The sequence below is a fragment of the Oreochromis aureus genome, linkage group 17 (genome assembly GCF_013358895.1).
Source record: "Oreochromis aureus strain Israel breed Guangdong linkage group 17, ZZ_aureus, whole genome shotgun sequence".
NCBI lineage: Eukaryota > Metazoa > Chordata > Actinopteri > Cichliformes > Cichlidae > Oreochromis > Oreochromis aureus.
This window is the reverse complement of record NC_052958.1, coordinates 14,685,016-14,707,802: the sequence shown is the minus strand read 5'-3', so window position 1 is coordinate 14,707,802 and position 22,787 is coordinate 14,685,016. Positions and strand designations below refer to the sequence as shown.

Here is a 22,787-nt window from a genome sequence, read left to right as displayed (position 1 = left end):
AGACTGATAAAGTTACACAGAAGATGACTACTTCATGTTACTGCTGCTAAAGCATGGGTGTACTCACTTTTTCATGCACTGTTTCTGCATTTCAACTTAGGTTTTTTTTGTTAGATAACATGTTCTTGCTTATCTGAGGCTGTATTTAAATAACTTTGAGACCTGGTAAAGACTAAAACTGAGTTTCAGTTAGAATTTAAAAGTTTTTGTTTTCACATGACTGTAAGAATAATTGGCTTTAAGAAATTGTTTACAGAGTACGGGTACTAATACTCCAAATGTTTAAATCCATTCCTGCTTCTTTAACATTTGTGAGGTCAAACAGAACAGATCCCTGTGATACAAAGCTACTGCATGTACCTCCCACTGTGCCTGTCATTACAAACTTTACAGAATAAGGAAGCTATACATGAAATACAACAAATCGTGTAATATGTAGCTACTCGTTTCATCAATAAAAAGGCCAAAGTAAGTTAGAAGAAAATGTTTCTTTTAGAGACCCTGTTTGGCATGCTGTTTAATAATTATCCTGGGAAATTAATATCCTTATATATTGCAGGTTATAAATACTCTGTTTATCCTTTAAGCCATTTTTAATCAAGAAAAACCTTCAACAGCATCAGCTTTTCCGTGGATTAAAAAAAAAAAACATGAACCAGAATTATAGGGCTACTACAAATGATCTCATTAGAGAGAGGTTTATTTGGATACCACAGATTAATGCCAACAAGGCGTTACAGTTAAAGTTAGTGTATTATTATATCAAAACACAGAAAATAAAATGACATTCGTGTCTAAGTGCTTTCATATGAAATTAAACGTCAGTGCTTTGTTACAGTGATTTTGCAGTCAAACTCAAAAGCATACATGTGTTGTGTTCTGCAGCTATGAGTGCATTTTAATTTTAACAGCATATTCTTGTAAATGTCATAAAAAGACATAACGGATATATACTCTACATGTTAGTGTTTAAACTTCTTTTAAATAAAAAAAAATTATATGTATATACTGTAAATACTAAAATTCATTTGGGGATCATTTTAAAGTATCATTACAAGAAAGGTTAAACTAAAAAAAAGTGTTCTTCCTGCAGATTTGCATTAGCTTTCATTACCCTGTGACAGAAGGTATAACGGATGACTGGCCTGGATATTCAGCTTCCAATAGTTTGGAAGAGCTTCTCTGAAACATGGATATTTACCCACACATACATCAACAGACGTATGTTACAAAATAAACTACATTTTAAAAGCTTAAAAAGATAAAAAGCTTCAGTAAGGCATTATCTTCACTTTTTGTTCAACTTCATATTCATTTACAGTGTCCTCTCTAGGTCTACTGCCCATGTAAGATGGTTGGACACAGTTATAACAGACAAATAAAATCACTGTGGCGGCACATCAGAGTCCGGGCAGATCTCTCTGGCCACACCATGGATGCTTTTCCTCTTCTTCCAGTGCAAGTGTCTGTAGATGGAGTCAAAAACTGCCACCGTGTAGTGTGCAAACAGGCTTGTCCACTTCACTGCATCCACCATCCACTGCACCGAGCGTCCAGCAAATGCCACAAACACTGTGGTGTAGTGTGCCAGCAGCAGAAGGCTCCTCCCCAACTGCTTGCAATGGTTGATGAGCAGATGGACTCTTTGATCATGCCTTACCATTATTATAATTTGTTTTGTATTGCTCTACAAACAGATATGATTATTATATCAGTCTTCGTTTTCTTAGTGTATATGTTTATGTAGATACTCCCCGACGAGCAGTAGGCGCTTGTACATGTGCACACAGTCCCTTACACACGTAGCTCCCGGTCGTCCAATCAGAGCAGAGGAAGTTTTGTTTCCGGGAATGTTTGGTGATGTGGCTCTGCTCTGAAATCCATCCGAGGAAATATATCAAATAAAAACCAGACACATTTACCTGGAAAGCACTCGTACAGGTGAGTCAAAAGTGTTTTCTTTTTAAAACCCACCCCTGACTGGGCTACATAACAGAGCTGTCATGCACAGAGGAGAAAAACTCTGCGAAGCCGCTTTAAAAGACGCTGTCCTTATTTACCTGTTATCAGCGTCAGCTAGCCGAGTAGCTCCAGCTAACTTGTTACTGTATCGTGGAAACTACGGCCGCAATAAACGGATGTTTTCACAGAGCATCCTGTTCACGGCGCCGTCTCCTCATCTTCAGAAGTATTTGCTGGTTTCTGAAAACATCAGCATCCAGCCGCTCGGAAAGTTTTCCCGTCCATTTTCGCGTTAGCTAGCTTATAATCTTTGCTGTTCTCAAAAAGAGTGACGCAGCCGCAGTGGAGCGTCCAGCAGGTTCGGAGAGATTCGCCTCTGTCCGCTCCAGCTCGGAGAACTTAGTGGGAATTTATGCTTCGGGGGGGAAAATAAACAGAAAATATGTCGCAACCGCAAACTTCTGTGAAATCCAACGACCTAAACGACGACGTAACCTAGTTCTTGTTTTTTCTTCTTTGGACCTCAATGGCGAGGGCAGACCAACTTATACAGCGCACACCTCCCTAGAACTAAAACTACACGACCCGTCGTCCCAGCCCGCATCTGCTGTGATTGGTCTGTTCAGTACCGTCAATTCCTCCTAAGCATTTCCGCAGTGGCAGAATAACAAAACATGGTCTCTATATAAGGAATAATAATATAAAGATAACGACTCACAAATCTAAGCAACTTCCTGGAGGGAAATTGCTTAAACTATCGGAATGGGCGTGAGGGGATCTGCAAAGCCAAGTGGGAAAAAGCTGAAAACTCCCAGCATTTTGCTTCTAAAAAAAACAAATTACTGACTGGCACGGCATATAAAAACTCTAGGACACCACCATATTGTAATGAAAGCATACACTGTGAATTGTTGTATCTAATATATTTGCTTATATTGGTAAATAGGCTGTAGACGGCAAGATTTGTGTAGGGGCTATATATAAAAAAAAGTTACCCGTTTTGCAAGTGTCTCTATGATACTAAATGGTGTTAAGCTAAGCTAAAAACTGAAGAGATTTTTGGCTTTTTTTGTTTGTTTGTTTTTGGCATACATCTTTGAAAAAGTTTGACAAATCTGACAAAACAACCTGACTGCAGTTAGTGGCACTTTAATTACTTTTGTAAAGCTTAAGAAAGACGTTTGACCAGCTGTCAGAGTTGCAGATGATTAAATAAATTTGTCTACTTTGCTTCTGCAACAATGGGAATTTCCCATCTCTGGGACTAATAAAGGCCATCTCATCTCAATATTTTTTAAATTTCCTGCTCGTTTTGGCTCAATAACTCTCAGTCAAACCTTGGAACATTTTATACAGTTAATGACAGCAGTGCCTTTGTGTGACGGGGTAATTCGTAACCTGCTGCCTCCAAGTTTTGAACTTTACTCTCAAACACGCCTCTTTCCACTGCCTACCTGTGCACACAAAGTAAAATCAATATGTTTGTATTCATGCCTTCACAGAATGCGTTATAATTTCCACCACATTTGAGGGGATACATCAATCTCACAGGAAAATTATTTTTCCAACCTTTAATGTGACCACCTGTACAATTCAAATGAAAAACAAACAAATCTGTTATAGCAAAAATATATATTTTAAAAAAAAAATTACAAGTACAGTAAGCTGGTTGTATAAGTGTGCACACCTTTAAACTAATTCTTTGTTGAAACATGTTTTGGTTCAAAGCATGTGCGCATCCTTCCTCACTCTTCTTTACAAAAGCGCTCCAAAGGTGTCAGATTGCGAGGGCATCTATTGTGGACAGCCCTCTTGAGGTCACCCCACAGATTTTCCTTTGGATTTAGGTCTGGGATCTAGCTGGACCATTTAAAACTTCTATTTTCTTGTGATGAGCTGTGTTGTGAGTTGTGTTGAAAGTTGAAATTCCTCTTTTATCTTCAGATTTCTAGCAGACATCTGAAGGTTTTAGGGCAGAAGTGACTGGTATTTTCAACTGTTCATAATTCCCTCACATTGACTAAAGCCCCAGTTCCAGCTGCAGAAAAGCAGCCCAAAGTATGATACTGCCTCCACCATGCTTCACCATGGGTCTGGCATTCTGTTGGTGATACAAAGCGTTGGTTTTGCACCAAGTGTACCTTTTGGAGTTTGGGGGTTGGGGTTAAACAGGTTCTTAAATTGAAGGGAAGTGTGGACAAAAGAAGACTGAATGCTTCAACAAAATATTAGTGTGAGGGTGTGCACAGATATGAAACCAGTTTATTCTACATTTCAATTTTTTTTTATTATTTATGGTAGTCTCATATTCTTAACATCATAAAACCTGGCATTTCGAAAGGGGTGTGTACACTTTTTATATCAACTGCATATAAAATTTGTCACATATCAGTACGGGACATAATTTATGCATTAGAGGTTCATCTCGACTAAAACCCATGATTACCCCCCCCCCCCCTTTTTATTTTTTTTTTTACTTTCACAGTGCCATCTTTATGTTAAGCCGTCTGGCCACAGTCCTCCAGGAGCTCTCTGGAGAGGAGGGCCAAGATGGAGAACAGCAGGTAAGAGAGCATCAGATAAATTTTAACAGCCAGTAATGAAGAGATTTTGAGCCAGCAGTGTCGCTGGTATTTAAAGGTCTAAACCTTATGTTGCAGAATCAGAGCTTTAATTACTCATTTTACAGGGCACGCTAGTGCCTCAACTCCCTTCTGATGACGGTCAGGCTCCAATGGGGTCAGAGGTACCTGAGGAGGCCATGGAGAGGCTGGCCCACCTGGAACAACTGGTGGTTCAGCTGAAGGAGCTCATCCGAGACAAAGATACCCAGCTCCTCCAAAAGGACACAGAGCTGACCAACAAAGATGCTCAGCTTAAGGTAAGTAAACCTCTGTGTGTTTGTGCTTGTGGGCGATTCTTCATACTCTGAGTGTCATATTTTGAGTGTTATTTTGCTTCACGTTACAGAACGAGAGAGAAGAAGCTGAGGCCCGTTTCACCAAACTCAAGCTACAGGCCAAAGCCAAGATGGCGTCGCTCACTAAACAGATAACTGAGCTAAAAGGACAAGAAGGCACAACAGTGAGTTTTAGTGCAGTTAAAAGTTGTGAAGAGAAAGCAGCTAACAATACTGGGTGTAACACACTTGGCAAAAAAAGGACCTTAATTCATTTGTTGTTTGTGTAGACACGGATACACAGCTGGTTAACCACACACCAGCAGTAAAGCTCATGTCCTTTGATTTTATCTGACTTCAGCATCTGTTCTGTCTGCAGCAGAGTCCAGACAGCTCTTTCACTGGAGCCGGCGCTGCAGTCGAAGAGGAGCTCCAGGAGCTGAAGAAGAAGCTGAGCGAGGAGGAAACCAGGACCCGGGAGCTTGAAGAGCGACTTCTGGCCTCTGAGCAGCTCCTACAACAGAAGGAGGCTGCCCATGCTGAACAGGTGATGCAGAATATCTGTGGGTGTAGACCTTTAAAATTAATACTAGTGCTATCTCTGAATGGGTTCCTTTGTTTTTACTTTCAGCTTCAGAAACTGCAGGCGGTGGTCTGTGAGAAGGACGTGCGTTTCCAGGAACAGATTCAGAAACATGAAGAGGAGCTGCTGAAGGCAACAGTGCAGTCTCAGGATGAGGGCGAGCTTCAGAAGGTAAAAGATTGTCCATTTACTTCTCTAGCATAAATAACAAATTAGGCTGTGGTTTCTTCATTACTAGCTGACTGATTCCACCCGAGTCTGTACTGTTGCTTAACTTCGTATTAAGTGTTTAAAATGGCACAGAAATGCTGAAATATTGTATTTGTTGCATACAATTTGCAATACAAATGGTGGCTTATGTGAAATCTAACATAGCTGCTATTGTTTCTGAGGCCTAATTTAATTTTTGTAGCCCAAAATCACCCATGTGGCATAAGAGTGATGTATCATTAAAAGGTTTATCAGGGAAAAAGGGAGGACCTTTGCTCCTAAAAGTGTCAATGAACTACAGTCAACCCTGGGGTCATAAACACAAACAGTTTCAGTTTGTGAAGCAGTGAAAGTGCACCATAGTTACCACCCTTCACATATACATTGACGGCGCATTACACTCTGCCTGTTTTTATGGTGTTTTTCTCAGGCCCTGCATGCAGCTCAGCAGCGCTGTGAGGAGCTCGAAGAGGCCCTGAAGTCTCGTGCAGGAGAGCTGGAAATGCTGCAGCAGGAAGTGAGCAGTGCTGATCAGCAGAAACAGGTACAGATCCTGTTTGACTAGATGGCTGATATGATTGTTTGCCTGCTTAAAGCTTGTTGGTTTTGACGCTGTTCTATATTATAGCAGTTATTTGCTCGTGATAAAAAGATGATCAAACAAAGACACGCCCTACATTTAGATGACAAATTGTTATTATTATACGTTGTTTCTCTGAGCTAGATAAAAAACACCCACTCATACAGTCTTTTTTGTTTTCCTCAGATCCTGACTGGTCAGTTCCGGCAGATGGAGCAGGAGCTGGCGGAGGCCGCCAAGCTGAGGGAGGAGGAGAAGCAGCAGTGGGCTGAACAGGCGAGCAGGGCTGATGCAGAACTCGCGGGCCTTCGAGCCAGCCTGGAGGCCCTGGAAAGAGAGAGAATGGAGGTGATGAAGCAGGAAAGCGAACTGGCCTCCCTGAGAGAAGCAGAGCGTGTGGGTCAGGAGGTGCTGGAGAAGGAGAAGATGGAAGTCGCCAGATTGCAGGCAGAGCTCACTGTGATGAAAGAGGCTGAGCTTGTAGCCGCCCAAGCAAGTGAGAGAGACAGGGTGGAAATCGCTCGGCTTGAAGGCGAGCTCGCGTCAGTGAGAGAGGCAGAGTCTGAAGCTGTCCACGCCAAGCAGGACGCCTCGGAGAGGGAGAAATCTGAAGTGGAAAAATTAGAGAAAGAACTTGCTTCCCTCAGGGAAGAGCAGGAAGATATGCAGAAGAAGGGCGAGCTCTTCACTGAAATCTGGAAGCTTCTACATTCCCTGGCTGAAGAAAATGTGCCCGAGGAGATCCCTGTCCCTGTTGATATGTCTCATCTCCTGGACACCATGCACTCCATTGAAACACAAATGACGAGACTGAAAGACAAATGCAGTGCAAGTGAGGAACAATGTGCCCAGCTCACTCACAGCATGGAAACTCTGCAGGGTATGAGTGTTTATCTTGACGTCTGTTTGCGGGATTCTGTGAATTAATATTTTTACTAATACAAACATCTTATTTTCAGAACGACTTGAAAGAAAAACTACAGAACAGGAGGAGACCAACACTAAGATACAGCAGCTGGAGCAGCAAATTGTAACGGTAAGTACAAAACTACAGAAGCAACTTTTAAACCTGCTAAAGTCTGACAGTTGTGGCCCTGCTTGACCCTGGCTCTGTTAGACCTTTGTTTCCTGTTAAAACAGAGTTTGTTATTCCCACTGTTGCTTAGTTCTTGTTCATATGGCATCATAATTGATCACTGGGATTCTCTATAATATTGCAGGGGGTTGACCGCTACACTTACTCTTTTATTTATTAAGTCATTTCTTTGCTCATACCTCTCTTGCATTTTAAAAAAAAAAGTTTAAGTTACTGTGTTATGTTGTGTTTAGTTGTGCGTAGTGCCGACGTGGGACAGTTACAAATTTTGTTGTACTATTGTACTAGGTTTGACTGTGCAATGACAATAAAGAGTTGTCTTATCTTATCTAATCTAATCTTATCTTATCTTATCTTATCTTATCTTACACCAGTAAGGTGAACTCAACAATACTTCTCAGTATTAATTTTATCTTTATCTTGAGGCCCTCCACACCAGTCCCAGTTTTTCATCTGGGAAAATTAATTGCCCACCTGCACCTGCCTGACAGCATAAATGTCATTTAGATGAGTGTTTTTGTGAAGTGGTGCTTAACTGAAAATGGAACTCAGTAGTAGTAATAGGTATAGACTGTATTTAAAAGAACAATGTAGTCACAGTGTCACTCATCTGTGTGTGGACTTGGTTAGTATTTTGTCCTTTCCCATGTTGGGAGTTTTTTTGGAGCTAGAAGTGACCATAATAGTGGAGTGCTAAACTACCAGCTAATGCTAGCTAGCTTGGTTAGGCTGTATGGGTGGACTTGCACACATGTAGGTACAGGCTAATTAGTACCAAGTAACTAATTTATGAATACTAAAAATCCTTTTGGACAGGCTGTTGGCAGTGTGGGTGACTAGTTAATTACGTGTTTATATACATCACACCTTATGCAATTGCAGTTACCTGTTACTCCAGAGATGTTACAGTGCTCGTCGTGTCCTTTCTGAATGCATTGCGAACCGATCTCAGTATGCAAATAAACTGGTTGTGCCTCAAAGGCCAACAAAATGGCGCACACCCAGGAGGGAGGAACACAAGGGCCAGATGTTTTTCATTTTCAAAGGGCAAAACTTGCAGCTACTACTCAGAAAGACTGGGTGGTGTAAATGCTGTCCTAAAGTAGAGGGCTTAAATTTTGCAAATACTTACCTGTTTGTTTTACACAGGATATAAGCAGCTTGTTTCACTAGAGATACACTTCACAAAGCAGTCCCAAATAAGCTCTGTGATGACATGAAAGCTTTATCGTCTCTACGGAGCTTCAGGCTGAGTTTCTTAGTGTCTTTGTCCTGAGGTTCTTTTATGGCATCTCTGTGTTTATTATTAGAAAAAGTGTGAGACTGGTAGCTAAGTACAAGTACTTCTGCAGATGTAGACGTGCCATTTGTACGTTATGCCATCTGTCAACAAAGTCAACCTTTGTTTTGAGATCGGGACGGTCAAACTGGTTTTATCGGCTACTCCCAGTCCAGGTCACAGCTTCAGTCTGGACAGGTGATATCTGTCAGACTCAGACAGGACAGCAGACAGACAATACTTCATGTCAGTGTTAGGAATATCGTCTAATCCCTCCTGGGCTGATCTGATGGTCAGACCGACTGACCCGACCGACATACAGCCTGCTGCTGATAGAGATTTAAACTATAAGAGCAGCCTTGGAGAGTTTCTGTATCAGTTTTTACTAATATTTTAATGTTTTATATGCTTTATCAGCTTTATTGCTCTGATTTCTATTAAGTTATATTGTTGAATGGTTTTAGCTTTGTTTAAGCACCTTTTACTTTTATTTTGAAAAGATTAAAAAAAACATATGATCATCAAGTTCAAAGCACAATAAGAAGTCTCCTCCTGCATCCTTTCAAACTTAGTTTAAAATCACAACACTGGTGAAAGTAGTGTAAACACAGAAAATGACATTTACCTGTGGACAGGGTGAATGTCAAAATCCTTATCCACTAGCTTTCTGCCTTTTGTGTAATGTGAAATGTCATTGTGGTTTCTTTGTTGAAGTACTTTTTTTGCGCTTGTAGTTTGCAGGATGTCTTTAAACTTGTCGCTTTTTTTGTTGTTGTTCTTTTAGATGTCGGAGAGACAAGAAGCGGCTGAACCAACACAGGATTCATCTGAAGCTGAAAAAGGTACGGTATGATTCCTAAAATAAATGCACTCATTATTTGGAGACAGAATCAAACAGGAAGTTAAAATTTGTATAAAATATTTCATTCGAAAGGGGTTCAGATTAACAGAAGGCTTCCATATTTGTTTGTCTTTATGAGCACAGTCCATTTAGAAATGAGAATGAAATTCAGGTCCTAATTTAAACCATTAAATAAGGTTGAATTCTGTTGCTTTTAAAATTATTTGACTAAATTCATTTTTCCTAATTTATTAAAAAATATATAATGAAGGTGAAATCAAAGTGGATTTTCTTTAGAGTGAAGGTGTCTCTACTTTTAATCTGTGAGTCATGTTTCACTGCAAGAGTCCCACTTACAAATAGAATAAATAAATTAATAATAAATAAATATATCCTGGTCAAAAATGACTCCAAGGTTCCTGTTAAATTCTTAATATTTACATCACAAAACCTTTTCAAGTCTTTGAAAAGTTCATAAGAAAAATTTTATTGAAAAAGTATTTTATTTTAATTTACTCATATTTGGTAAGTGTTTATAATTTTAGCAGTATGTGTTTTTCACATTCAGTCTCCCATTGTGACAAATAAAACCTGCTGTTGTAAATCCAAGAAAGGCGTCAGCGCTGATCTTCTGCTTATCCACCCTACTTTGGTGTGATAGAGCAATAAGGAAGCTGTAAAACCGACAATAATTCAGACCTCGGGTTTAACTAAATTTAAAATTCCTGACAACCGTTCTCAGAACTCGATCCATTTTTAACAACTTGCAAGACAAAGTGGAAAACATGTGCCCTTCTTTTCTGTAAGTTAAACACTTTGCACAGACATCCAGTGAACTTTCCGTTCCTTTGCCACCAACTGTATGTTTGACACTCCTGGACCAGACCATCTAAGATCATAAAAATTTTCTTTGGCTTTATTTGTCAGGTTATATATTCATTTTCTGAATGCCAAATTATCTGTGTGAACTTTGAACAATATTGTATTGCAGCAGCACACACCCTCTATTGGTGTTTGTTTCTAGACTGCACTTGCATTTGTTTTTGATTTGGTATTACTTATTTTAGATCATTCTTATCATTCGTTTCCTGTTTAATTTTATTTCACAGCACACATACTGGCCCTGGAACAGCAGCTGCTGGAAAAAGACAACGAGCTGGTTGTTTTGCGAGAATCCCTCATACTTGCTAATAAGCAAAGCTTAAGTGAGCTTTCACCAAATGGAAACTGTGATCAGACCCCAGATCAGGTTGAGGATGCTGTTACGGCTCCCCTCGATAGCTCTGCAGCCCTTTCTGACTTCATGGCAGACACCCAAGAAGAAGAGAGCACTTTAGTTGCTGAGGACACCTCTGTTCTCTCCATTTCTGCTGAGAATCAGAGCAGTCCAGAGCTAATAGGAAACCAGTCAGATTCCCCAGAGGAATCCAAAGGCACCTCATCGGATGAAATGGTCGCCAGTAGTGATTCAGAGGTGGCTCACAGCAGCTGGACACTCCTGGAAGCTGTGAATCAAGATGGAGGTCAAGAATGGCCCTCCATCGCCCAGGACTTTGGTCAGTCGTGGGTGGCGACAGGCATGGAGCAAGAAACCACCACGGTTCAAGTCGAGTCCTCGTCTGTCGTCATCAGAGAGACAGTTCAGGTTCATGTAAGTCAGCAGAGTTCTTCCTCCTCGTCCCATGAAGCCAATGTTCTCTCGGGCCAGGTCTTCGCTCAGGCCTTAGCTGAGGAGCTCCAAAAGAGGTACAGTGAACTTCTCGCTGAGCTGCAGAGGCTCAGAGAGACAGCTGCAGAGTCACAGGAGAAAATAAAGAGTCTGGAAGAGGAAACAGAATCCCTAAGTGCTGCTAAAGAAGAGGCTGAGTCCAAGGCTGCGAGTTTAGCAGAGGAGCTTGGTTCAGCCAGAGAGGAGCTAGATAAACATTCCCAGGAAAGCAGCTCTGTAGCGAAGAAGCAGAGCGTTGAATTTCAGCTTCTTGAAGAACAGATAGACATTTTAAACACTGAGAATAAAACCAAGGAAGACCGACTTCAGGCTTTGCAGACAGCTCTGGAAACGCTCCAGCATGCTCTCTCTGAGCAGGAGGGTCAGGTTAGGATGCTCAGCACTCAGCTAGAGGAAAGAGAACTCCTCGCCTCTGAGCTGGAGAGGAGGCTTCAAGACATGGAAAGCAGCATGTTGGAATACTCCCAGACATCAGATCTCAACACTGAGTCTTTGTCAAAGAAGGACTCTGAGATTAGCGAGCTACAGCTTCGTCTCAATCAGAAAGAGCTGGAGATGCTGGAGCTCAATGACAGCATGTCTGCTAGACTCCTTCAAGCAGAAGAAGAGAAGTTCCAGATTGACAGCGAGATGAACAAACTGAAGGAGAAGATGGAAGAACTTCAGAAGGTTAAAGAGGAGAAACAGCAAGAGACTACTGAAGACTCACCTGTCCTTGTAGACGATGAAGTTGCTTGCTTACGGCAGGAGAAAGAAGTCATGGAAAAGCAGCTGACAAACACAAAGAAGAAGCTGCAGGCAGCACTTGTGCAGAGAAAAGAACTCATGAAGAAGGTTGCTGACTTTGAGGCAGAAGCAAAGAAATGGAACGAGAGGGATGAGGCGGCAACGGGAGAAATTCCTGAAAAGTCAGAAGGACACAAGATTGAGGAGATGGAGGTAAAACTCGTGGAGCTCGAGCAAGCTTTAAGATCCAAAGAGGAGGCAGTTGAGAGTCTTGAGCAAAAAATAACAAAGCAGGACCAAGTTCTCACTGAGACTCTGGCTCTGAATAGAAAGCTAAGTGAAGAAGCTGAGATTTCTCCTGAAACAACCGCATTACAATCTCAGGTGACGTATCTCGAAGCAGAGTGTGAAACGCTGCAGAAGAAGCTTCAAGAGGTGCAAGAGTCTCGCAAAGAAACTATCCGTAAGGCAAAGGAAAAAGACCGGCACCATCGCGAACAGCTCAAGCAGCAGAAAGAGGAATACAGTGGTCTTATGGAGCGTTTTGAGGTCCAGAGCAGTGAACAGGAAGTTCTTCTCACTAAACTGAGAGAACTAGAAGAAAAGGTGAGCGCTGAAAGAGAAGATCCAACTCCTCAAGAGCCAAAACAAGGGGTGGAAAACATGGAAAAGCCTTCAGGAAATGATTGGGTCCAGGAGGACTGGGTTGATTTTGCTTCACCTGAGACTGATTCATCACAACCGCAGTCCAGTGATCCATGTCAGCCTACGTCTGAGGTCCTCTCTGAACAAATGGAGGATTCTCTGAAAGCTCTCAGAGAGGAGATCCAGACTCTACGGACAGCAGGTGAGGAACTTGAGAAGCAGCTGCAGGAAACCCAGGCCAGCCTGTCGCAGAAGGAGACTGAGTTATTGGAAGTGGACAAAGAGCTGCAAGCACTCAAAGAAAAGGAAAGGCAGATTGATGCACTTTCTGCAGAAGTTGATGACCTCAGAGAGAAGTATCGCCAAGCTGAGTCTCACGCTGAAGCCCTAAAAGCAGAAATGGAAGCTGCAGCCAAAGCAGCAGCCACAGAGTCCTCGTCTTCAGTTGCAGCTCTTCAGGATGAAGTCGACAGCTTCAAGCAATTTCTCGACAACAAGAACGTCGAGATAATGGAGCTAAGTCAGCAGCTGAACGAGCAGAACACACTTATAAATTCTATGCAGGACACAGTGGCCCAGAAGGATCAGCTGATAGCTTCATTACAGGATGAGCTGAAGGCCGAAAAGGAAAGGTCATACAAGTTAGAGGTTGAAGTTCCACAGAAGCAAGAAGAGGATAAAGACAGCGAGGAGAAGATTCAGCAGCTTCAACGAAAACTTCAGGCTGCTCTGATCTCTCGCAAAGAGGCTCTTAAAGAGAACAAAACCCAGAAGGAGCAGCTCGCTTCGACCGAGAAGGTTATAGCTGAGCTACAGCAGAAAATTGAATCTGCTGAAGATGAGCTGGAGAAGCTGAGAGCTGAAAGAGTTCGACTGATTGAAGAGGTTGACCGGACATTATTGGAGAACCAAAGTTTAGGATCCTCGTGCGAGAGCCTCAAGCTGGCCATGGAAGGTGTACTCAATGAGAAAGATGCCTGCAAGAGAGAAGTGGAGCTGGCAAAAGAAGAAGCAGCCAGAACATGCAGAGAATGGGAGGAAAAGGTTCAAACCATGAAGGATGAGTACGAGACACTTCTCAAATCTTATGAAAATGTGAGCGATGAGGCGGAGAGAGTGAGACGAGTCCTGGAAGCTGCGAGGCAGGAGAGACAGGAGCTGGCGGCAAAAGTCAGGACTCATGAGACGGCAAGGCAGGAAGCTGAAAGACAAGCGGAGGAAGCGCAGAAGGAGGTCAATGCAGTGAAGGATAAAATGAGAAAGTTTGCCAAAACAAAGCAGCAGAAAATTTTAGAGTTGGAGGAAGAGAACGAGAGGCTCCGAGAGACCCAAGAAAAGCCGTCAATGAAACAAGAAGACAGAGCTCCTGGGGATGAACTTGAGCAGCTTCAAGAGGAGCTGAGAGCTTTGAAAGCTGAGCTACATGCTACAGTGGCAGAAAGAGACTCTTTAGGGCAGCAGATTGAAAGTCTGAGGGAAGAACTTGCCCAAATAAGAGAAAAGGAAAATGATAATGTAGAAGAGGTTGTCACTGCCCAGAAATCGGATGCAAGTACGATGACAACAGAGCCTGCTGAGATTCAGAATGAGGACAAAGAAAAACCAGTAACGCCAGAAGAGATTCAAGATGACCAAATAGTGGCAGCAACTGCAAAAGAAACCCATTCGCAACCTGCCGAAGAAAAAGAAAAAGCAGAAATGAGTGAAAAAGCTCAGATGCTACTGGAAAATAAAATGAGGGAGGTCGAGGCTGCTTTCACCACTGAGAGGGAACAATGGCAGGAGCGAGAAGCTGAGCTCAAAGCTGAACTGGCCTCTCTTGAGCGACATCTCCAGGAGAGTAAGGAGAAGGAGAGCCTCTCAGTCTCTTTAGAGAAGTGCCTTGAAGAGAGCAAAGAAAGAGAAAAGAGCCTGATTGAAGAGGCTTCAAAGAGGGAAACCCAGTTCAAAGAACTCCTCAGAAGTCTTGAAGCTGAAAAAGATAATCTGGAGGAGCGTCTGATGAACCAGCTGGCTCAGCTCAATGGAAGCATCGCTGGCTACCAGCAGGAGGCAGCTGAGAAACGGGAGCACCTCACCGAGCTGCAGCGGGAGCTCGAAAGGTTAGAGAGGGAAAGAGCCGAACTCGAAGCCGAGGCTCAGAGCGAGAAAGACCGAGCTGCCAGGCTGGAAGAGGACATGAGGCAAGCCCAGCGGGAAAGAGCTGAGGCCGAAGCGGAGTCTGGTAAGCAGAGGGAGCTGGAGCAACAGCTGAGGTCTGCTCAGAGGGTCAAAGAAGGCAGCCAGAGCAGAGCACGACAACTGGAAGAACTGCTGAGGGAGAAACAGCTGGAAGTCCGTCAACTGCAGAAGGACTGCATCCAGTACCAGGAGAGGATCAGCGAATTGGGAAGAGAAGCGAAGGCGCTGCAGATAGGCCACGATGAGCTCTGCAACAAACTGGAAAAGTCCCAGCTGGAGGCCTCCAAAACTCTAGAGGACCTGAAAAGAACTGAAGCAGAGGTTATTAGTTATAAATCCCAACTAGATGAGGCCCAGAAACAGGCAAGCGAGGCATTAGCTGCCAAAAAGACCATCGAACAGAGCATCCAGCAGAGAGAGGCTGCTCTAAAAGCTGAGGCAGAGGAAACCCTGGACTCTGTGAGATTCAGGCTGGGAGCTGAGCTGAAGGAGATGGAGCTGAGACTGGAGGAGGCTTATAGAGAAAGGGAGAAGGAGGAGGAAGCTACTCTGGAGGCCAGAGAGATAGCAGAAGACGCTGAGAGAAGAGCCCAGGAGACGCAGGCTCGTCTGGATGAGTCTCTGGCCAGGTTAGCTGCCTTCTCACGCTGCATGTCCTCCCTGCAAGATGACCGGGACCGAGTTGTGGACGAGGCCCGGCAGTGGGAGAGTCGCTTTAACGGTGCCCTGCAGGCTAAGGAGGCAGAAGTTCGAGAGGCTGAAACACGTGCCAAAGGCCTCGCTGAACAGCTTCAGAAAGAAACAGCACTGAAAGAGGAACTGCAAGTCACAGTTGAAAGGTAAGAACATTCCCTTTGAATTTGTCTGTTTTACTGAGTTTTTACATTTTAGCCTATAATCCAGTTTGTTGGTCCTTTCAGGTTAGAGAAAGCAGACCAGGATTGGCAGCTAAGATTGGAAGAAAAAGGGAAGAAAATCACAGAGACCCAAGCTGCTCTGGAGGAGGAGAAGAAGAAGCTTCAGCAAACTGCAGCTGAATTGGAGTCTGCACAAAGTGAAGCTCGCACCTTGAAAAATGAAATGGAGAGTCTTCATCAGAGACTTCAGGCTCTGGAGGAGGCCGTGGGTAGGCTGCAGGGCGATGTCGACCAGGCCAGGTTGGAGCTACAGGAGAGGGAAGCAGAGGAGAGACGACTTTGTCTGAACGTGGAGCAGCTGGAGACGGACCTGCGATCCTCCAAAGCGCTGACAGAGACCTTACAGGCTGAGTTAAATGAGAAGGAAAGGAGAGAAGTGGAAATGCTTGGGGAGCAGGAGCAGGCTGTCGCTCAGGTATGAATGGACTTTAATTTACTGAAAAATTCCGAGAGAAATGTTGGAGATTCCTAACGTGTGTCATCTATTTCTAAGGCTGCAGACGAGGCAAGAAAAGAGGCCGACAGCAGGGCACGAGAAGCCGAGGAGGAGCTCGAGCAGAGAAGAGGAGAAGTGCGTGATCTGGAGGAAAAGCTGCGAAAAGCTGAGGAAGAGAGCAACAACAGAAAAGCCAGGCTGGACTCTTTCACAAAGGCCATGGGCTCCCTGCAGGACGACAGAGACAGAGTCCTTAACATGTACAAGCAGCTGGAAGAGAAACACTTGCAGGTAATGTGTAAAAACAGTACAGACTGAAAGATGTGCAGAGCTTGTTTTAGCATGCATTATTATATTTTTATTTTGTTCCAGGTGATGATGGAGAAGGATGGTTTAATCCAAGAGGCGGCAGGAGAGAATAACAGCCTTAAGGAAGAGCTGCGCTCTCTGCTGGTCCAGAGAGACGACTTGTATGCTGAAAGGGCCCAGCTGTCTGCTCAGCTTTATGGATATCGAGATGAACTTAAACAGGTTTTAAGCATGAAGGACTCCCAACACAAACAGCTTTTGGCAGCCCAGAGGCAGCGTATTGTGTCTTTAGAAAAGGAACATGAGGAGTTGAAAAGTCAGTTAAAGAGCCTCAGCACAGTCAAAGAGACCGAAGTGGTGCACAAGGTGGAGAGCGAGACTCTTAGTCAGGCAGCTGAGAGGAGGCCTGCATCACAGGTGATGGATGCACCTGGTGCAGAAGTTGAGAAGCTTAGGGAACAGCTGCAGGCAGCAAGAGAGCAAGTGGCGGCTTTGGAAGAGACTCTACATAGAGAGAGGAAAGAGCATGAGAGCAAGAGCAAAGAGCTAGCAGAGCTGCGATGGGAGGGAGGGGTGATGCGGACAGAGTCAGAGAGCGCTCAGGAGAGGGTGGCGGAGCTGGCACGAGACCTGCTGGCTGTTGAACAGAAGCTGCTGGAGGAGAAAGAGGTGACAGAGAAGCTGAGACAGGAGAATCAGTCATTCTCTAAAGCCATGGCCTCCCTCCAGGACAGCAGGGACGAGGCAGTGAACAAGGTCCAAGAACTGAGCCACAAACTGGAGGAGATGAGCAAGGCAGGGGGCCACACAGCACACAGCAGCCCTGCAGGCTCCACTGGAGAAGTGTGGGGACTGAAGAACGCACTACAGGCCCTGCAGAATGACAGGGAGAGGCTGGTGAGTAACCCCAAGTATGACAGATATTAATAGGGCATGCTTGAGTTTATATTCTGGTGACATTTACAGAATTTCAACATATTTTTCATTGATTTTTTTTTCTTTATGTGCAGCTGGAGCAGCTTAAAGCCCAGGAGTCTGAGCTGAAGAAGCAGAAGTCAGAGCTGGCTCGGCTGGGAGCAGGAGAGCTGATTAAAGTCAGCCAGGAGCTGCTTGAGGAGAAGCAGAAGAGCGAAGACATGCTGGGTGTCATAACGCAGCTGGAGAACATGGTGGAAATGGGCAAGCGGGAAATAGAAACACTCAGGTGACACGACAAAGCAGGGATAGCATTTATTCAGATGTTTGTTGATTTGAAAGAAAATTTTAAAGAAAGAGTTAATTCAACTGTAGTATATCGTTTATGCCTCTGTGCTTATATGGTCTTTAAAGCAGGTTTTGTAAACATCAGTTGTAGTTTTACAATAATCCAGTTAATGCTCATTGATAGTTTATAAACCAATTATTAACCAATCAGTAACCACTGCTATCATTTCACTGTTTAATTAAAGTTCAAACTAAAGTTGAATTAGCTGCCAGTTTCCCATTTATTAACAGTGGTTATTATAAAGTGCTCCCCAGAAAGGCACCAATTGATTTTTATATTTATTTTTTTTCTGTGTTGTTCTTTTTCAGGCTTGAACGCACTGATTTGATGGCTCAAGCGGAGCAGCTGAAGCAGCAGACTCTCGCCACGCTGTCAGAGAGGGACCAACAACTGAAGCAGCTCACCGCCATGCTGGAAGAGGCCCGGGTGCATAAACCCAAACTCCAGCAGGAGCACTATCAGAGAGAGGTAAGCACCTAGACATTTGCTTTTGACTCAAAAGGGAAAGCTATAGATTCTGTTGACAGTGGGATTGTTAAAATAAAAAGTGTTTAACTTGTTGCCTTTTAAATTTACACCCAAATCTGCTCGTGAGGCCTTGTTATTAGTGTTTCAGCTCAGGCTGTTTTATCTTTCGACAAATTCGCAGAAGTTGTCTTCTTGAATCATTTGTGTGGCACTTTAGTTATTAAAAAAGGTGATTTATAAGTTACTTTCCCTCCATGCTTCTTTACTATAACACAGACTGTATGTAAAGCTGGCTGTAATTTCTGTGTCTGAAAAGTGAAGCCAGTGTCAAATTACCTGCTTTCTTTCTAATGATCAGCAGGAGGCGACTCCACAGGTTACAGAAAGTCAGCTTGTGTAGATATAAAATATTTTAATAATAATAATAATAATATAAAAGGCAAATATATGTTTGGATTTGTAAAAAAGTGACCACTACAAATATAAAACAAATAAGCATATAAAAACCATGACCGCAAAGGAATTAACATGAAATGCACAAACATGTGACGGCAACAACATCGGCCACTTACAAAGGTAACACTGTCACCTCTGCAAAGATTGCCCGTAGAAGTCTAAATCGGGCATGTGAGAAAATCACATTATTGCCCACTTAATTATCTTCCCTGTTTTTTTTGTTTTTTTTTTGTTCTTAACTCTTGTTGACAGGTTTATGGCCCTAGTATCAAATTTTAAGACAACAGTGCGCTTATTTTGTAAATTATGGTCCTGATTAAAGTCAGAAAGGAGGATAAAATGAGTTGGACCAAAGATCTACATGTCAGACAAATATGTGACGTCATGAATATAAACTGTGGAAACACCAAACCACAGGATAGAGATGTTAGACTTCATGTAAAAGTCAAGGTCAGGTTTATTTGTATAGCAGAATTAAAACAACAGAGCTGACCAAAGTGCTGTACATTAAAAGTGTGTAGCAACAAAAAGAAGAAAGAAACAACAAATTAAATAGAAACAGAAAATAAAATGCACTAATCTATCAGGATGTCACACTGGAGCCAAATGCTAAGGGGAATAAATGTAGATTCGTTATCTTCTGCAGGGCTCAGAGGTACTCTCTAGCGCTCCCGGTGCCCCTCAGGAGCGCCGCAGCCTAATCGAGAGCCACACCTACATGGCTGAGGTCAAGGAGCTACAGCGGAGGTATTGTGAGATCCAAACCTTTGAAAACATGTGAATATGACAGGCTGGGAAGCATGAATACTGATTTTTAATTTCTGATTTTTTTAAATCAGACTGGATGAAGAGACGCAGCAGAGGATGGCTGTCGAGGAACAGCTGATGGCCACGCAAGACCGACTCAAACGGTATGAACTTCAGTAAGAAATAATCTCATACTGGGAAGTTAAAGGTGTTATAAGAACATTATTTTATATTTGTACTAGATGATATGAGGATGGTCCATTTCCCTGCAGCTCTGCAGTGCTTACTGGTGTCTCTTAGCAACTCTTGTTTTTAAGTTTCCCGTTTTGGTTTGGTGTGGCACATAGATGCTAAAGAGGGTGTGTAAATAGGCTTATTAGAAGAAGAAGTTTAACTGGTTGAGGTCATTATCGGGGATGAAGTGATTTAATTTTGGAATCAACCCAGTGTTGATATCAAGAGAAGGATCAGAAGAGTCTTACTTATTCGCTTAGGTCAGTCCGGGTGGTTATACTCCATGTTGCCTCAGTTACATGTTTTTAATTGTGTAACGCCGTTATTAAGAATCAGCAAGCAATCAGCAAACAAGGCACGTTTGCTTCTGAATCTCTCCTTTTTTAGCTGCGATAAATTTGCTCCATCAACAGCGATGACAGCTAACATCTGTTTTTATTATTATTAGCCACGGCCAGGCTAAATGGCACTCTGCACTGGACGGGGATTCCTCGGAGACTGCCGTTTTTATCGAGCCGCCGGAAGGAGCTGTCATTCGAGTAAGGCGCCGCTAATGTTCTCCTGCACCTCATCTGTCACCCTAATAACTGTAATAATAAAGACTTACGAGCTCAATGTTTCCCTTCACCTTGTCTCTCTCTTCTCCTCTCGCAGACCCGGAGAGGCGGTCCCGGTTTGATGCGGATGCTCCGAGTGGCCTTCTGCTCCCGTCAGCGCACGCCTCTGCTGCTCAGCCTCTACCTGCTCACTGTGCACGTCCTGCTGCTGCTGTGTCTGGGTGGATACCTCTGAAACCAGCTCTCTTTATAATAAACCTGACAGATAAGACGTGGGGAGAAACTGTAATGTGACCCAAGCCATCGCTATGATTTATATTGTTACATGAATTAATGAATTAAAGAAGGGTACAAACAAACAAACGTTGCACTTTACAGAAGTTTATCTTTTAGCCAAAGTATTTAGATTCATAAAGGGAGCGGATACCTTTGATTTTAACCATTTGGTCCTAGTACATGAGTGTGAATGGTGTCTTTTTAGCACCGAAGCAGAGGAGAAATAAAGGGACCACAGCACATGAAAAGTTTTAGGGGAAGAGTAGATCCAGAAGTGGTTGTTTTAGGAGACAGTGTTCGTCTTGTGCCTTTACATGTGGATAAGCTGTGTGTAAAAGAGATGCAGTCTGTGAGTATAACCTGAAAGGGTCACTTTAAGTTAAACATTTTGGAAAGTGTGCTTTTTAGCTTTCTGGAAGAGTGCAGAGGCTCTGAAATGACTCAAATCTAATCCTAGTGACTGATGCCAAAGTCCTTCTAGACGCAAGCTATCTTAAAACACATCTGGGCACTTATCTGTGCATTATCGAAATTAACTGTAATTTCAGGAGGCACTGAATGCTTAAAACCAACCGGTCTGATTATTTTAAAAAGGCTTATAAAGTTTACTGACTTTGCCCCCGAAAATGTTTTTTTAAAGAGATTTTATTCCCCCAGGAAGTTGCACCTTTAGGCTGCTTTGAGGGGCATGTCTGTCTCATAATCTATAGCATCTGTATGCAGTCTAAAATAATGCTAACTTATAGAAAGAAGTGAAATGGATGTGGAATTTTCCTATCAGCTGATTAAAAACTCTCATATATATCTAAATCTCTGTATGTAAGTAGTAAAAAACCCACAGTGTAATGACAGCTCTCTGTTTTGTAAGCTCTGAGCTGTTAATAGCCAACCAGAGAGAAAGAAAGCTGTGACCAAGAACCAGATGTTTTTATAGATCAGATGAACCACATGTAACCTGTTAATTGCTAACTGCCTGCAACGTAAACGCAGGGATTTTGTGGAGCTAACTCCACCAGAAAGCGTTAAGCCTCTTTCTCCAAAATCCGGCTCTTCTTTTACGATGGCTTGAGGTTCAGGGCATGCTCTTCTAGTCCAGTCTCTTCCTTATCTGCTCGTTTCATGCACAAAAATGGAGCGCAGTGCAATTTGAGTTACTTACACATTCCTGTATTATGCTGTCCTTTCTTTCCTTCTTTTCCTAAATGGGACATTATATTAATATTTGTACATATGAACATGCGTTGTGTGGGGTTTTCCTCTTACATGTCCAGAATGATTCCCACTCCATGCTTCTGCTGCAGATTTAGATTGTTCACAGTTTGCTCTGTACTTTTGATGGCAGATGAAGATGAAGTTGCCTTCAGGTGCAATGTTACCACAGTGAGGAGGACTGCTGTGATTTCTAATGATATCCGTCCCATTATATTATGGACTTACCCGGATGTAGCATAACTTATATCGGAACCCTCACCCTCTGTTTAATCATTGTGTTGGTGAAACTCTTTACACTGCTTCACACCTTAAACACACACCTGTATTTGTAAATAACTGTTGAAAGGGCTGTGTAGGATAATAAAGTGTCATTAAAGTGTTGGTGGTTTAGAATCAGGTCTCTTCAAGAATGGATCTATTTTCCTGTTAGACAGTGGGCGGTTTTTAATTTACCCTGGTTTACCCTTTATTTGGGCTTTGTTAGTTTTAAATCACTTTCTTTACTTTTACATTCATAAAATGATTCTAAATAATTTGGTTATTATATTGGAAAGCCTGTTTACCCCACCATTATTCTCTTCTTCTTCTTCTGAGAGATCAAATGAAGCTCAGGTCCAGGCCAGCTGAGAGAAACGGTGGCACACTGTAACATTTTTGAAATGCCCACATAATCTATAAAACACTAAAACTGCTTTTCTTTATGGGAGGAGGATCTGTATACACTCACTGTTACTGCTGACACAACAATCACAGCTTTTAATAAAGATATTTTTAAATGTAAGTGACGTCTGGGTGAAAGTTTTTTGCCTCTAGCATTTTTTTTCTTGTAATGCGTCAGGGACTAAAAGACAAAATAAACACTAACCTGTTTCTGGTACTTAGAAGTGATGCAATAGTTTATTTAATCAGTAATTTTAAGTGATTTCTGCTTTTCTTGTAGGTCTACAGATGCTTTTGTGGATCTATCAGAATAAAGACCCAATATTTCACAGTGCTTCTTTTTTTGGACATTTTCAGACATCTGAATATTGGAGCTTTAAATAATGCATATTTTATTAAACTTAAATTGTAAGGTGAATATATATGTGTCAAAATGACCAATTTAAGTGGAAAAATGAGCTAAAGAAGTAAGAAATTAAATGATGTAACAACATTCTCTAAAAAGGTGAATATAATGAAG

At 42.6% G+C, this 22,787-nt stretch overlaps 1 protein-coding gene across 2 annotated transcripts; it reads left to right on the top strand.

Moving 5' to 3' along the window:
• The first annotated feature begins 662 nt into the window (after positions 1-662).
• Positions 663-22,388, top strand: golgb1 (golgin B1). 2 transcript variants are annotated; one of them, XM_039601539.1, is made up of 20 exons: positions 663-1,941; positions 4,448-4,526; positions 4,652-4,843; positions 4,933-5,046; positions 5,244-5,408; positions 5,493-5,615; positions 6,085-6,198; positions 6,421-7,114; positions 7,194-7,270; positions 9,394-9,451; positions 10,560-15,570; positions 15,652-16,063; positions 16,142-16,375; positions 16,457-17,290; positions 17,404-17,597; positions 17,966-18,125; positions 19,228-19,328; positions 19,421-19,492; positions 20,011-20,101; positions 20,217-22,388. In XM_039601539.1, the coding sequence occupies exons 2-20, from the start codon at positions 4,458-4,460 to the stop codon at positions 20,352-20,354; spliced, it is 8,853 nt and encodes a 2,950-aa protein (XP_039457473.1). In that variant the 5' UTR covers positions 663-1,941; positions 4,448-4,457; the 3' UTR covers positions 20,355-22,388. The 2 variants fall into 2 exon arrangements, with proteins under 2 accessions (XP_039457473.1, XP_031614064.1); XM_031758204.2 differs by having other exon boundaries at positions 5,241-5,408.
• Positions 22,389-22,787: the final 399 nt, after the last annotated feature.